This window comes from Amphibalanus amphitrite, unplaced genomic scaffold (genome assembly GCF_019059575.1).
Source record: "Amphibalanus amphitrite isolate SeventyFive unplaced genomic scaffold, NRLGWU_Aamphi_draft 000656F_arrow, whole genome shotgun sequence".
Lineage (NCBI taxonomy): Eukaryota > Metazoa > Arthropoda > Thecostraca > Balanomorpha > Balanidae > Amphibalanus > Amphibalanus amphitrite.
This window is the reverse complement of record NW_024882150.1, coordinates 266,680-281,415: the sequence shown is the minus strand read 5'-3', so window position 1 is coordinate 281,415 and position 14,736 is coordinate 266,680. Positions and strand designations below refer to the sequence as shown.

At 51.8% G+C, this 14,736-nt stretch overlaps 1 protein-coding gene across 4 annotated transcripts in view; it reads left to right on the top strand.

The window, feature by feature from the left end:
• LOC122364108 (myotubularin-related protein 13-like) overlaps positions 1-14,736 on the top strand; it is a 64,157-nt gene that overhangs the window by 41,058 nt on the left and 8,363 nt on the right. For 2 of the 4 annotated variants that reach the window (XM_043334183.1, XM_043334182.1), the window contains 13 exons: positions 122-303; positions 3,387-3,498; positions 3,999-4,103; positions 4,601-4,791; positions 5,113-5,368; positions 7,510-7,629; positions 8,830-8,959; positions 9,423-9,559; positions 9,967-10,102; positions 11,217-11,402; positions 11,822-12,038; positions 12,609-12,942; positions 13,917-14,061. In XM_043334183.1, the coding sequence (XP_043190118.1) occupies positions 122-303; positions 3,387-3,498; positions 3,999-4,103; positions 4,601-4,791; positions 5,113-5,368; positions 7,510-7,629; positions 8,830-8,959; positions 9,423-9,559; positions 9,967-10,102; positions 11,217-11,402; positions 11,822-12,038; positions 12,609-12,942; positions 13,917-14,061 (2,251 nt within the window). The remainder of the gene's footprint in view (positions 1-121; positions 304-3,386; positions 3,499-3,998; positions 4,104-4,600; positions 4,792-5,112; positions 5,369-7,509; positions 7,630-8,829; positions 8,960-9,422; positions 9,560-9,966; positions 10,103-11,216; positions 11,403-11,821; positions 12,039-12,608; positions 12,943-13,916; positions 14,062-14,736) is intronic. The other 2 variants (XM_043334186.1, XM_043334184.1) reach the window with 1 other exon arrangement.

The following is a 14,736-nucleotide window of genomic DNA, read 5'->3' as shown; positions in this document are numbered from 1 at the left end:
ATCAGATCTCGACTCCCCAGCTCTAGCTACCGCTCCTCGCTAAGCCCCGCTTAGCTCCAGCCTACCCTGCTTCGCTCGGCTCAGCGCGCTCGCTCAGCCTCGCGTCCCGCTCGCTCCACAGGGGGTTCGCCAAGAAGACCCTGCTACGCACGGCGCGGAAAGCGGGCCTAAAAACCAAGGCGTCCAAGCGGCAGAAGTACGTTCTGTCGGTGGACGGGCGCGCAATGACGTCACCGGGACGGATGAGTCTGCCGCCGGCCGACAGCCTCGAGTACCTGCCCGGACACGAGGATGAACTGTCTGGTAAGAGGGGCGCCGAGGTCAGGAGTGCGATGAAAGGAAGACAGAGAGAATAGATCTGACTGGGACAGACGGGTGTTAATTTTGGTGAAGTTATTTGATATTTTGTCCTTGAATGGTTAAAAGCGAGTGATCACATGCAATGCTAACGAGTTTGTCTTAATTGACCGTTTTATCTCCTTGCTTTCAACGGATAACATATTATCCGCTTATAGAGTGAATGCCTTTTTCCTTTTAGAATGCTCTGTGGTGGGTGACAGCCTAAGCTTACCAAGCTTTCATCGCTTTATGCTACTACTGCTTATTAGTACCAGTAAAACGCCTTTTGGGCGAAGAACGAGCGAGCGAGATAGTGAGCCTTGCAGGCTGCACGTGCGGAAGGGCGAGAGGGTACTTCCAACGGGCTTGCGCAAAGCACCCTTCTAACCGGTCGCTAGCGGTGTGCCAAATTTGAACGCAATCGGCCCAGCCGTTCCTGAGATCTGGAAGCGGCATTCTGCACGTGCGCACGTGCAAACGGGGTCCAAACTGACTTTTGCACGGCACCCTACTAACTGGTCCCCAACCGTGTACCAAATTTGAGCGCAATCGGCCCAGCCGTTCTCGAGATCTGGAAACGCCCCCTGCACGTGCGCACGTGCAATAGCACCTTAACCCGCGCCCTGCTGGGGGGGGGTGTTTGAACACCCCCCCTTGTGGTTTTTCGCGAATAGCTCAAAAACGGCGGCGCGGAGCGCCGCCGTTTTTGGTACACCTTATCATACATCAATTCTACACATGTTGTGAAAATTTCAGACCAAGGTCATTCAAGGTCAGGTCACCAGGTCACTTGAAGTGACCTCACCTCATAAAAACTTTCAATGTCTGTCATAGCTACACCGAGTGACCGATCGCTTTGAAACTTTCAGCGATTGCTAAGAGCAATAGCATGTACAAAATGTATATCTCAGAATTTTGATATCGATGACCTAAGGTCAGGTCAATTTTGCGACCTCCCCATTATAAGTCAATGGGAGAAAATTGAAATGCGCCTCTTTTGCATGGAAGACATTATAAACACTCCCAAACACCGAATTACAAGTGGTTTAGACACACTGAACTTGAAAATGGTGTCCGTGACCCTTGTTTATGCCCTGAGGTCATCTTAGGTCACGAATGGTATCTAACAGTTTTTCGCAAATAACTTTTGATAGAGGCATGCTAGAGCGATGAAAACGCCTTAGATGTGTTCAGCTCGACGATACGGATCGACTGATATGCAACATGACCCTTTCCGGTCAGGTCATGACCTTGACCTGAGGTCAAATTTTCAAGTTGACCTTTCAAGGTCAAGTTATAGTTCATTCGATGCGTCTTGACGAGAGGAACACGATGCCGGTAAAAGTAAGCTCGTACAAGGCTTGGGTCAAAAGTTATTGCAGAAAAACTGTTTTCGAAAAAAATCGGCTATTTTTGCAGTTTTTGCCCCCTGCAGGCAAAACCGTTGACGTTAGGTCAAATCTGAGAGAATTACTCAGAAAGGGCGTTAATAGGGCTATCGAATGCGCTTTTTCCCGGCGCTGTAGCTCTATTGGTTCCCAAGTTATGCGTTGGCTTCTTGGAAATTTTCGACATTCGACCTGGAAATCGGCGAAATTTTGCCTTCAATGACCTCTGGTGACCTGACCTTTGACCTGACCAAAAAATTGACCGAAGTGATTTCGTCATTATTTTTTACGCTCTTTCGAGCGCCGCCTTCCGCGTATCGCTACGTGGCGCAGGAGCCGAGTTACAAGGGGGGGGGTGTTCAAACACCCCCCCCCCCCCAGCAGGGCGTGGAAATCCAGGACCCCCAGCAGGGCGCGGGTTAACCGCAACACATGGGAATGCATTGCCTGGTGGATGCCTACCTGTATGCCAAGTTTCAGCGAAATCGCCCCAGTAATTACCGAGTTATTAAAATGGGAACAAATTTGACACCTCTTATTGTTGTATTTTGCACGTGCACTGGGGGTGACCCACATTCATCAAGAGTATCCTATTTTTGGTAGAAGGGATGTTGCTACCCTACAAAAATTACCGCAAGTCAATCGCCCAAGCGGCTGCTGAGATATGAGCCTCTCAAAATCACTACTTTTGCAAAACAGCTTGAACACCCTTGACGTTTCACGTGGCACGTGCCACGACGGTCACTGAGGTGTATCAAAAGTAGTCAATTACGGGGTAGAAGGGATGGGGCTACCCAGCAAAAAAGACCGCAGGCCAATCGGTCCAGCGGTTGCTGAGATATAAGCCTCTCAAAAGCGTTACAGGCCGGGCCGGGCCGGGCCGGGCCGGGCCGCTCATACTGAGATTTTTCCGTTATATGGAAAAGACTCGCTGCGCTCGCTCGCTCGTAACCATGTGCAAGGCTCTCTGCCGATGACTTTGTAGTGCTGCGTCTGTGCTCATTCGGTGACTGTCTGGTGTGGTTTACTCATGCTGCCATTAGCTGGACCCGAGCCAGATGAACCGGAAGGTATGATTATTTTAACGCTGGTTCTTAAATCGGTCAAATTGTTTTTTTTCACATTTGCTCATAACTGCATCAATAATTTTTTGTGCAAGTCCAAATGTGCGACTCAGCGTTTCATAAAAGTCCTTTTGTAAATGATCGCTTCAATAAATGCAGTGGTGTTTTGTTGTTCATGATTGCAATATATTTGGGGGCATAGGTAGAACTTTGTCATGAGTTGGGGCCCCCGAGCTCTCCCATTTCCACGCCGGCTTGGCTTTGGAGCCGCAATTAGACGACGGATGTTAAGGTTACCGCTAGGGTGGCGGCGGATTTGTTGCACCTGGGTACCCCCAGCTCGGCACAAAGTTCCACCTATCTTTGGCGGTCACCAATAATTGTGTGCAGCAGATTGCTTCTGAAAATGCTATCGGTTATGGGTGGATCATCCGTCTCTTATCTATACTTTTCTGCGCTGGTAATAGACTTATGCAGCCTACGTGCTGCCAGTGGTGGACGAGTCGGAGGTGTCCAGTGAGGCGGGCAGCAGCCTATCTCTGAAGTCCAGCCAGTGTTAGACTGACTTATAACCCTCCCGTGTGCGTGCTGCCAGTGGTGGACGAGTCGGAGGTGTCCAGCCAGGCGGGCAGCAGCTCGTCCCACCTGCAGACCACGCCCGTAGAGTCCGTCTCCATGGAGCGACTCACAGAGCGCAGCTACTACAGGTGGGTTATCCTACTACAGGTGGGTAGGGAATCGGCAAATTGACTGGCTGGTAAAGCCTTACTTTAAATCGTAGACCATTTTCCAATGCGAGTGCAACATAGTATAATTTTGGAAACTTTGCTTTGGACAGCATATGTCTCCAGGGTTTCTTAATCGTTCCTTGAACCTTGATCGTTCCTTGGTTCCTCGATCGTTTCACTTTCCAGTGTTCACCCGTCTCGAGTCCCGTTTCCCCATGTCACCGATCATCTTTCCTCTAACCCGCGGTTTCTCTCCGCTCCACTGTCCCCATGCCATGTGTGTTCTTTCTCACCGAATCTTACGCCACTATTCTCACACAGGGACTGGTAGCGGCTGGGTCTCGGGCAGCTGACTGGCTGTCTTTATCACACGTGTTATTATCCATCCCCTCAGGGCTCAGGGACTGGCAGCGGCTGGGTCTCGGTCAGACTCTGTCCCCTGTTCCCCTATATTCACGTGTCCTGTTATCCACCCGCAGGGACTGGCAGCGGCTGGGTCTCGGTCAACTGACTAGCTCCACATTGAAGAGGATGGAGCCGTTCAGGGTGACGGCCGCCAACAGCTCCTACACCATCTGCCGCAGGTGGGTGGTCCGCTGGCGACATGGATTTACTCTCAGCGGACCCCAAGGAGCTGTGACCTGAATGGGTTACTAGGGCCGGGTCACTTGCCGCTGATGCTTGTTGATAGGCGTGTCTTATACGGTCCGGCCCTGGGTCATAGCTTTAATTTCTGGGCCGTTTGAATATTGGATGCTTGATTCTTGTGTATTCATTCAAACAGAATGCGTTTTAGTAAGCGCTGTATATCGAGCACCCGTTCTGTTTGTATTTATTGATCACTTGTGCATACCAACATATACTTATGCAGTAACGATATTGATTTGGCAACATCGACGTTGTTCAATTCAACCATGTTGTATCTGTCACGACCAGTGCAGTTGATAACCGATTGTTCTCTGTAGACATATCCGCTTTACCAGAACAGCGTTATGGGCGCAAAATGACCACCGCAGTCGACGCGCCCGTAAACCCTAATAAACAAACAAACAGGACTGACCGCCCGTCGGTTCTCCCTCAGCTACCCTGCACTTCTCCCTCTACCGTGCCACATCTCTGACATCTCGGCGGCCAAGGTGGCGCGCTGTCACCGGCACGGCCGCCTGCCTGTGGCCACTTGGAAACACCCGCGCACCCGCGCCCTCCTCCTGCGCGGATCGACCTTCTACGGAAAGGGCGTCCGGGGAATCATCATGGCGCATCAGGCCACCAGTGAGTGGATGGGAATGTGGTGGGGTCGCTTGATGGGTGGGGTGAAATGAAAAAGTTTGCAGTTTAGGATATAGTTGGGATAGTTGATTGAACGGATTCATGAAACTGAGAAGCAATCTTCCACATTTTCTTAAAATATTTAGTATTTATGTACAATCTTGAATTGCTTTGTGATTAGCGCATGAATATTCTATTTATGCTTTTTTACGAGGAGACTTCGCTGCTCTACCATATATTCCGTGTGTTAATATATATATCCCAATACAACCGCTGTTAGCGCGCCATCCCGTGCTCAACTCCCTCCCCTCTCCGCATCGACAGGCTCGTCGAGCGACACCTCGGTGGCTCTGGAGCAGGAGAAGTACATGTCGGCGGTGGTGGCGGCCACGCCGCTGTCCGTGCCGCGACCGGGCTCCTCGTGGGCCGGCCTCTCCGACTCGTCTCTCTCCATCGACTCGCTGGTACTACAGGCGGCCTCGGCACAGCCGGACGCGGCCGCCGCCGCCGGCTACCCGACCCTCACCCCCGAGATGGGGAGGAAAGTCAACCCGTTCTCCAAGGCGATGAATACGCTACGGTGAGTCGGCGCCGCTGACGAGAGGCGCCGGGAAAGAAGGGAGAGGGTGGGTAGCGTCGAGGATGATTTGTGTAACTGGACGCTGAAGTCAGACAGCCGTATAAGGGCTGGTGTGGGTGGCGGGGCAGTAATAACAGTTGTTGGCTGATAGCGCCTGATGGGGTATTACGGACGCGGGATGACGCTCATTGTTTGCTGTTCCCTGTCTGTGCCGCCGCTGTAGGAAAAGCAAAGCCAGGTGAGGGGCTTGGGTTGTTGGTAGAGTGGTGTTAGTCCCTCAGCCGCAGTATAGGACGGTGGCTGCTGTTAGATGATGGCTTTTGTGTATGGTTTCGTTTACTTGTTTCGCTATGCTGTGTATGTAGACTTCTTTGTCTGGTTTACTACGAGTATTTTGTGTATATAGACTTTCTTAACTGGTTTGCATGCGCTTTGGCTGTTATAACTGTGGGCTGTATGTGGTTTGTCGGTGCATGCTTTATGTGCTTTTCTTGTAAAGTCTGTTTCCTTTACTTGCTCTCCCGACATCAGACCATATTAAAGTTTGCGCTTGTGATGTATCTGAGAGTTATTATTGGTAGTCGCTCACGACAAAAATACCGTTTACCAAAGGTCAATGAACGGCCCCGCTTTGGTACGCTTTGCCGACATATTGCCAAGGCCGTCCACGTCAAACGTCCATTTTTGGGACAAGAGGCTTCGCCTTTGCGGTACTTCCTCCGAGGGCTGATTTTGGACATAACTAATGAAAATTGCCTTCGCTCGGCACCATTTTCGTCTCGCTCAGCCATTCGGCTCGTGAATTGGCTCGCTGCTGATGGAGGGGTGAGGCCAGGCCGCACGTAACGCCCTCCCGTTTGGTAGCTAGGCAAACGCGAGGACTTCACGACGTTAACGTTATTTCGTTGGATATGCAATGGATTTCGTGAAAGATGGTTGTGATTCTCTTATTTTACGTTAATGCTAACGATCTCAGTAACAGTGCTTTGGTTTTGATGCCAATATACAGATATAATTATGTAGATATTCTTGGTTCTTCAATGCGTCAGCAAACGAGTATCGTTGCTACTGGTGCCTTTGTCAATGTCATTAGATTTTTCGCGGTTTCTGTTTCCGTTCGAAGGCCGAGGCTAATTGAGCCCTTTCCCGGCTGGTGAGTCGCGTCTGTAGCGTGTACCGCCGTGCCGGGTATTGACGTGTCCGGCCGCGGCGGCCGCGGCTCCATTGCGCTGTGACGCCAGAGTCGCCGGTTTAGCGGTCACTGCAGATCTGTGAGCCGTGTTGCCATGACGACCCAGCTGGCCGGTGATGGCTGGGACTGGTGTGGGGCGTACCGCTCCCTGTGGTCTGGGATGGGTGCGACGGGGTGTATAATGGGCGGTAGAGTCTCATAAGTGGTGTCCGTCCCCTTTCCGTCTTGTCGGTCACAAGTTCAGGGTGAAGGTGTCACGCTTCTGGGCTCGAAATGTGTATAGGGGTACTGGGGCTCACGTGGCGTTCAGGGCTTCACGAGGGCTTCAATGGAGTTTCGTAGCAGGATAGCCAGTCTTTGGGCACTCAGACATTTGCAGATACGGTAGAGCTTTCTGTTTAGTCGCTTTCCTGAAGAATATTGCTTCGGTGCTGTGCTGTCTGGTTCGTCCTCTATATGTCTTCGATGCGGCCAGACTCTGACTGCGGTGTTGGAGTTGAATTGCGTTAGAGGTTTGCGTTCTCATTTGTCATCCCTACGATTGATTCTGCGTTATTTGTAGAGAAGTATTTCATTCAGAACTAACCATAGTTAGACTAATGCTGATCGGATAGAAATTCGAACGACACTAACGCTAAGATAGAATTGCTTTCTAGTTTATAGATACCAATGACTTTCATCTCAGGCAGTAGACTAACTAAAATCGGCAAACACTGACATCACGTAGTCGCTGGGACGTCATAACGATTAGCTCATTTTAGCACCATTTGTAAGCTCCATAGTGTTTTTTTTTTGCTCCCTTAAGTTGGTTAGCACTCCAACGTTACCGTTTCATGCCCTCGGGGTCTCCGCGCCGGCGGCTGGCCGTTGACTGCCTTGCCGCCGGCGCCGCCGTGCGCCCGCCCCTCCCGAGCCTCTGTGTACGTGTGTGTATGTGTGTGTGCCGCAGTATGAGCAGCGGGCCGGGCTACCGCGGCTCGCTGCGCCGCGGCGTCGTCTCCGGCAGTGCCCTGCGCTCCTCGTCGGCAGCTACGCTCGGACAGATGATGCTCAGCGTGTACAAGCCCAGGTGGGCACTCCCCGGCCCCTCCCCACCCTCCCCCGGACGGTTTAGGGGGGACTCTGGCCCCCTAATGGCCCCCTAATGTGGTCCCGGCGGCTCCCGCTACACAACTGGTCGGTCCTGACGCGGTGGGGACCAATCTTTGCCGATCGCACGGCTGGCTGATCTACCGTTCCTGCTGTTTCATGTTTAATATTTCTTTACTTATTCAGGGCTGGTTTGTGGGTTCCGGTTTCTTCAGTCCATTTCACCATCACTAGCTCTAAGTTTACCCTTCGAAACTAGTCCCGCCTGTAAAAACTGATCAGCAAATCGCGCTTATCTGTCTACAGCACACTATCCAATATCAATAGTAGAACTTACATCTACCTGCGCGTCGTACGAATGAGTAGTTCTAACAAAAAGGTAATGGAAATCGTATTATGTTCAGATTGATTTGTCCTCTTCATAAGTATAGGCACCTCTTTTTGTAGCTGTTGTACGCGAAGGTAAAATAATGAATGGTATTTTTAGACTGGTTTGTCCTATTTGGGGTTGGGATACCTTGATCAATTTATTTGTTCAGACGGCATGAATTCCGATTTGCTGGCGGTCATGACCTGCGTATTTACATTGTCAGGGTGCATGCCAGAGCTCGGGATTTGGGACAGCTCTCTAACCCTGGCCAACTTTACCAGGGGTTGCGGTGCGGCGCGGGTTAATGGGTTTACTTACTTACCAGTTACCTCACAGCTGTCCCCGGCCCCAGACAATACCGGGACATTAATATCTCCCTCGCCTGGATACTCGGCCCTTGTCTGCTCTAATGCTGACAGCTAAAGTGGTTACACGGCCAGCCACCAGTGCCGCTATTATTTCGTTCGTTGTATAACGTATAGCTGTGCCCTCGCTCGGTTCTCAGCACGTGTTCTCTGTTGAACGTTTGCTTGACTTGCAGCTCGATCGATCTTTGTTTCTTAGTCAATGTTTCTACGCATTATCTGTTTTATTTGCTTAGTAATGCACTTCAAATTGTCTTCAATTGATCAAACTGTCTTTCTATTTTCTTGGCACTTGTATTATCTATTCTACGTTCTTCCATATCTTTATATTCACATATCGCATTTCACGTGTATTGTGATCTGCGTTATCTGTGCGTATGTAACCTACCATGTACCCCACTCCGTGACCTGACCTTTGACCTGTGACCGGTGGCGACGTGGGCAGCTTCTCGCCCCGTTCGCCCGACTCGGAACAGGGCCACCACCACCACCATCACCCGGTGGGGGGCTCAGACGGAGCTCACACCTTCCAGAAGGCGAGCCTCTACGTGTTCGGCGACCGCGCCCACATCAAGGCGAGTTTAGTGGGATTACGAGATGTTGTGAACGCTTAAGTGATGGTGGCACTAAATGTCCGCCAAACACTGGACTCATCACTCTTTTTGTTATAACGTTTGCGATTGTGTTGATTGCTCTATTTTGTGCGCTTTATTTCGCTACCTCGCATCAAGGACCGTGGGCGTTTTGACCGTCGCAACTGCTGTCAAAGAACGTTGTGTGCCTGACTGTCTGCTGACATCGCTGCTAGAAGAAGTAATTCGATAATCCCTTGCCCTTTGTGGCTAATTGAACGCTGAAACGACCGGCTGATTTCATCAGTGTGATTTCCACAACCTGACAGTGACAGTGGCGACCAGGGTGGCGACGACCTTTGTTTGCCTGCCGGCCGTCTCTGGTTGCCATGACGACAAACCTTACTGATGAAAGCCGTGATGGCCGGGCTGGCGTGACGTGTGTCCGGGGTTGTCTGATTTGCAGACGGACTCGTTCCCAAAGACCGACTTCATCCCGGTGGAGTACTCGGAGGTGAAGCAGGTCAAAGTCGCCTTCAAGAAGCTGATGCGCGCGTGTGTACCCAGCACGGCGGCCGCGGAACGGGATCAGACTTTCCTCAGGTGCGACTCTCTGCCTTTCGAGCTGGTTTTGTCGGGGGTTTGTGTCTAGGGGGCAATGGGAATCCAGTGCGTTCTCATGTAGTTGGGTCCCTTAACATTTCTTTTTTTCTTGGGTGTAATCATCAGGAGACTGTAATCATATGAAGACGTAGAAAGGTATAGGGTTTTACCGTAGCCATGATGATTAGGTGTGCTTGTTGGTGTTGATGCTGGTGATTTAAAGGCCCCCGGTGTTTTCGTGCAGGGCAGTGGGCCTGCGGCTGCGACTGTGTTTCGCCATAATCTATATTCCCGTCTGTTTGTATGTGTCTCTGTTTGTGTGTTCTCATGCCGGGCGGTGGGCCCTTGGTATCTGCCGCGGTGTGCCGCCATAACCTATGTTCACGTCTGTTCGTGTTCTCGCACAGGGCGGTGGAGGCCTCCGAGTGGCTGCCGCAGATCCAACGGATCATGCAGGTGGCCGGCGCTGCGGTAGACCTGATTGACGTCCAGGGCTCCTCCGTGATGCTCTGTCTGGAAGACGGATGGGATCTGACCGCCCAGGTGAGGACCCGTCAGTGCCGCCAGTGAGCGGTACAGTGGAAGGACGGGTGCGGTGTTAGAACTTAAAATCGGCCCAGCACCGCCGACGGGCCGTGAGAGCACCGCTATAGACGGGTTCAGTGTGCCGTGGATGGCAGATGACATCATCCCCGTCCCTCTGCAGGCCAGGCAGTGGGATCCACTTAGGCGGGATAGTGATATGCAGTCTCGCCATTCACCTCCGAGCTGTCCGAGAACTCTCCTCCCCCACCCCGCCTCCACACACACGCGTCTATATTCAATCGTGTGCCGGCGTGAAAGGTGCCTGTTTCAGTCGTTCGGAATTTCCCCAGATGAGCTAGTGATTGAATTCTATATTAGTAACTTATCATTGATAGATCGCCTGGTCTGAACCTGGTCACTGCTCAGCTCAATTCACATTCTCGCTATCAGGGCCTAGCCACGGTGACGGCCTAGCTGGGTTTTCGTGTTTCGTCACCCATGCAGATCTGGTACTATTTATATTGTTTACTACATTTTCGTGTCCCTGAATAGTGTCGGTACGAGTGCAACTGCTGGCACCTGAAATCGCTCCTTGTTTTTGTTCCGCGCGCCTTCTACCCTTTTTCATTTACATCTCATTTCGTCTCTCTCCGCATCTCGTCTTCTCCATTCTCGCCTCTTTGGTTTCCTTCTGTTCCTCTCCTCCTTCTGCCTCTACATACTCTCCCTCTCATCCTCCCTGCTCCCATTCCTCATTCCATTCTCTCCTTGCTTGCCTCCCTCCCCTCCCCCTCTCTCTCTCTCTCTCTCTCTCTCTCTCTCTCACTCTCACTCTCACTCTCACTCTCACTCTCACTCTCACTCTCACTCTCACTCTCACTCTCACTCTCACTCTCACTCTCACTCTCACTCTCACTCTCACTCTCACTCTCTCTCTCTCTCTCTCTCTCTCTCTCTCTCTCTCTCTCTCTCTCTCTCTCTCTCTCTCTCTCTCTCTCTCTCTCTCTCTCTCTTTCTCTCTCTCTCTCTCTCTGTCTGTCTATTCTCTTCTATCTCTCTCTCTCTCTCTCTGTCTATTCTCTTCTATCTCTCTCCAACCTCTCCTACCTCATATATTTCCCTCTGTTCTCAGATCTCGTCAGTGGCCCAGCTGTGCCTGGACCCGTACTACCGAACCCTGGAAGGTTTCCGTGTGCTCGTCGAAAAGGAATGGCTCGCCTTCGGCCATCGGTTCTCACACCGCAGCAACCTGACGCAGGCGTCGATGGCCAGTGGATTTGCGCCCATCTTCCTCCAGTTTCTGGATGTGGTCCATCAGGTGGGTCAGGGAGAGGCGGTGTGGGTGGTGGAGGGTGGGGTTGAGGTATGCATTGGGACAGTTAGTTTCAGATAGGCTTAATTTGCGGGTTCGTCATATGGGAGAGCACGCTGCTTTTAAGGCCGTTTTTTCTTGTCGGTGTTCTTATTAATACGGTCGGATTAGAATTATGAATACGGTCGGACGAATGTGCCTCTCTAGTGAGTGTATTCCGGTGTCACTGCAGGCCTGTTTCTGGTGTCTTCTTGGGTTTTCGTTTGTAGTTGTGTTGTCGCAAAAGTATCGTTTATTTTGACACGCTGGCGTTGATAGGATGTTTGCAGGTGTTGCCTTTAATGAACAGACTCATAACACCGGTTACTTCACCTTAAGTTCTGCCAAACTGCAGTCAGTCTAACATTTCCGCGACACTGTTCCAGATCCAGCACCAGTTTCCGCTGTCGTTCGAGTTCAACTCGTACTACCTGCGCCTGGTGGCTTACCACACAGTCAGCTCCCGGTTCCGTACGTTCCTGCTCGACTCGGAGCTGGAGCGCGTCGAGACGGGGCTGATGGCTGCGGAGGACCGCTGTGGCAGCCTGAGTAGACACCTGCGCCGCTTCGACCCCAGCCAGCTGGACGAGGATGCCTTCCCTGGTAGGTCCTTCGCGCGGTGTGTGTGAGAGGGGGGGGATGTTAGGGAAGGAATGGTTACTGCGCCAGGTGTTGTCAGTCATGGCTTGGAGGCGCTTGTTGTTCATGCAGTATGTATATGTTTTTTGTTGAATGTTTATATGATGCTAATGCGCTACTCTTGTCTGATAGGTTTAGTGTTTTTCCTTATTCCCTAATGTAGTAGAATACGTTCTGGCTGAGGGTAGGATTTTCCACCAGCTGGTAAGTTATATCAGTACCTATGTCACATGTCTGTGTGGACTCGCTACTTGGTGTAATGTTACACTCTGCTGCATAATCTCGTATTATCCGGATTGTTTGATAATGCTGCTTGCATAACACATAACTCACCTAATATGCATGTGTCTGAGGTTTGTCCGCGAGTTGGCATGTTTTTCTCGTATGATGGATCTGGATCTCTAGAACTATAAATCATATTAGTACCTGCCGTGAGTGGCAGATGTAGCCGACCTCCGCCCTCCAAGTCTGCTCACCCCCGTCTCGGCGCGCCTTAAGCCCCAACAAACAACACCCCTGCCCGTCCGTCCCCAGGCGTGCCCAGCGGCCGGCCGGCCGGCGGTTCATCCTCGCACGGAGCCGGCGGAGCTCAGCAGACCCAGTCTGTATTCGACTACATCGACCGACACGCGGCGCGGTCACCCCTCTTCCACAACTTCTACTACGTGCCGGACACGGAGAACCCGGTGCTGCGGCCTTACTGCGCGCTCAGCAGCCTGCTGCTCTGGGACTACTACTGCGGGGAGACGCTGGCGCGAGGGCCGAGCTACGATCTGGAGGTGGTGGCGCTGGATGGGCAGCGCCAGGAGGAGACGGAGGCGGCGGACGGCAGCGCCAGCGCCAGCGGGAGGAGGACGCTCACCGCCGGGTGGGTACCGCGAGCGGGAGAGGGAGGGAGAGAGGAGGGAGGGACGAGGGAACGAGAGCACGGCAGGTTTGCTGTCGAAACTGCTGAGTACGATTGTAAATACCTGCGGAGTGTGCATGGAGTAACGGACGCCTACGATGAAGCCCTTTTGATGTAAGCAGCAACTGCAGCAATTCCTGTCTCACGTAGCATCCGGGCTCACGGCCACCTGCTTAACTATTCGGATTGAATTTCTGTAAACACGGATCTGTTGGTATCACAGTTAATGGTGGGAGATATTGACAGCTGAAGTCTTTACGATGACTACCTATTGTAAATTGTCCTTGCATGACATGAGTATACAGATTGCATAATGGCGGTTTTAGATGGCAGATCAGCTGGCATGTCAACCATTTGATCTGCCAATAGCCGAAGATTCGTCCGCCCTTGACTGAATTGAATATGTAAATTGTATCAGCTAGGCAGTCTTTTGATCTGCTACTTCGCGGAAGCACGGCTTCTTGGGCGCCTGAGTGGCTTTAATATTCTCCCAACTGAATTATAAGTTTAATAGCTGCGTGTCGTGCCACATGTAACGCATGTGCCCGGTGACTTGGGCCGACCCAAGAGGCCTGTTTGGGAATAATTGCCCTCCCTCAGTCTGATATCCACCTGTATGAATAACCCTCCTACTGACCCCTTTCCTGCTGGAGTGTCCCTCCTGCTTGCTTCATTTCCTCTCCTTCCCCTTCCTTCTTTCCTTTCCCTGTCCAGCTGCTTCTCCCCCCCCCCCCCCTCCTTGTCCTTCACGCCCCCCTGTTGTGCTCCCCTCCCTGCCTTCTGGAGGAACAGATAGTATGGTAGTAATCGTCTATCTGACAAATACTACCAACGTTAGATTACGTTGATTAGGTTTTGGTAGTTTTTTTATGACCGTCCTGCCTCGTCTCTCCCCTCAACTACGACCCTCCTCCTGACCCCCTCCCCCCCTCCAGGTACGACCCCCCGCATCAGCTGTCGGACGTGTTCTCCTATTATCTGGAGGAGATCCACCGGCTGGAGACGGAGCTGGGCCACCTACCGCAGCAGTGGAAGAACGTCTGGGACAAGATGGAGGTGCCCAACACCGACTCTCTGACGGTTAGTGGAACAGGACCGCCGGGATGGTGGGCGTACAGTGGTGGTGGTTGGAGTGTTGGATAGATAAAAGGAAGAGGGAGAGAGAGAGCAAATCAATCAGGTTAGAGACTGGAGAGAGGTAAAAAAAGATTGGAAAAAAGAATCAATAGTTGTGGAAGAAAATTAGAAGGGAAGCTAGGATAGATGGTCCCGTAGCTTAGTCGGTAGAACGTTGAACTCCGCGTGGTGAGAGCACGCGTTCCCGGTTGTAACAGTCCGGGTCCGAAGCGTGACGGGCGCTTGACGTTTATGGGCCTCCTGACAGGTATGGCTGCGGTTTGTGGCAGGCCGTAGCCAGGCGAAGTCAGTGAGTGGACCGGCCGTGCGCGGCTATGTGACTTCGGGCTCTAAATTCTGCCATAGAACCGGAATTGCGCGATCGGAGGGTAGAGGGCAGGGTCAACGCAACAAGCTTCGCTTAGCGGGGCTCTGTCCTTGTGAACCCTTCTAATGAAAAGGTTCGGACTAAATTTATTTATTTAAAAAAAAAATGTTCGCCGGTCAGTATTGTCACTATGCATGCGGCTTATCGTTTCCGCAGCACCAGCTACTGCGTGACTCAGTTCAGCGATAAGTCAAACGACTTGTTTGACCTGCATAAGCTGTCACATTTCGATTATTGCGTTTAAACTGAAA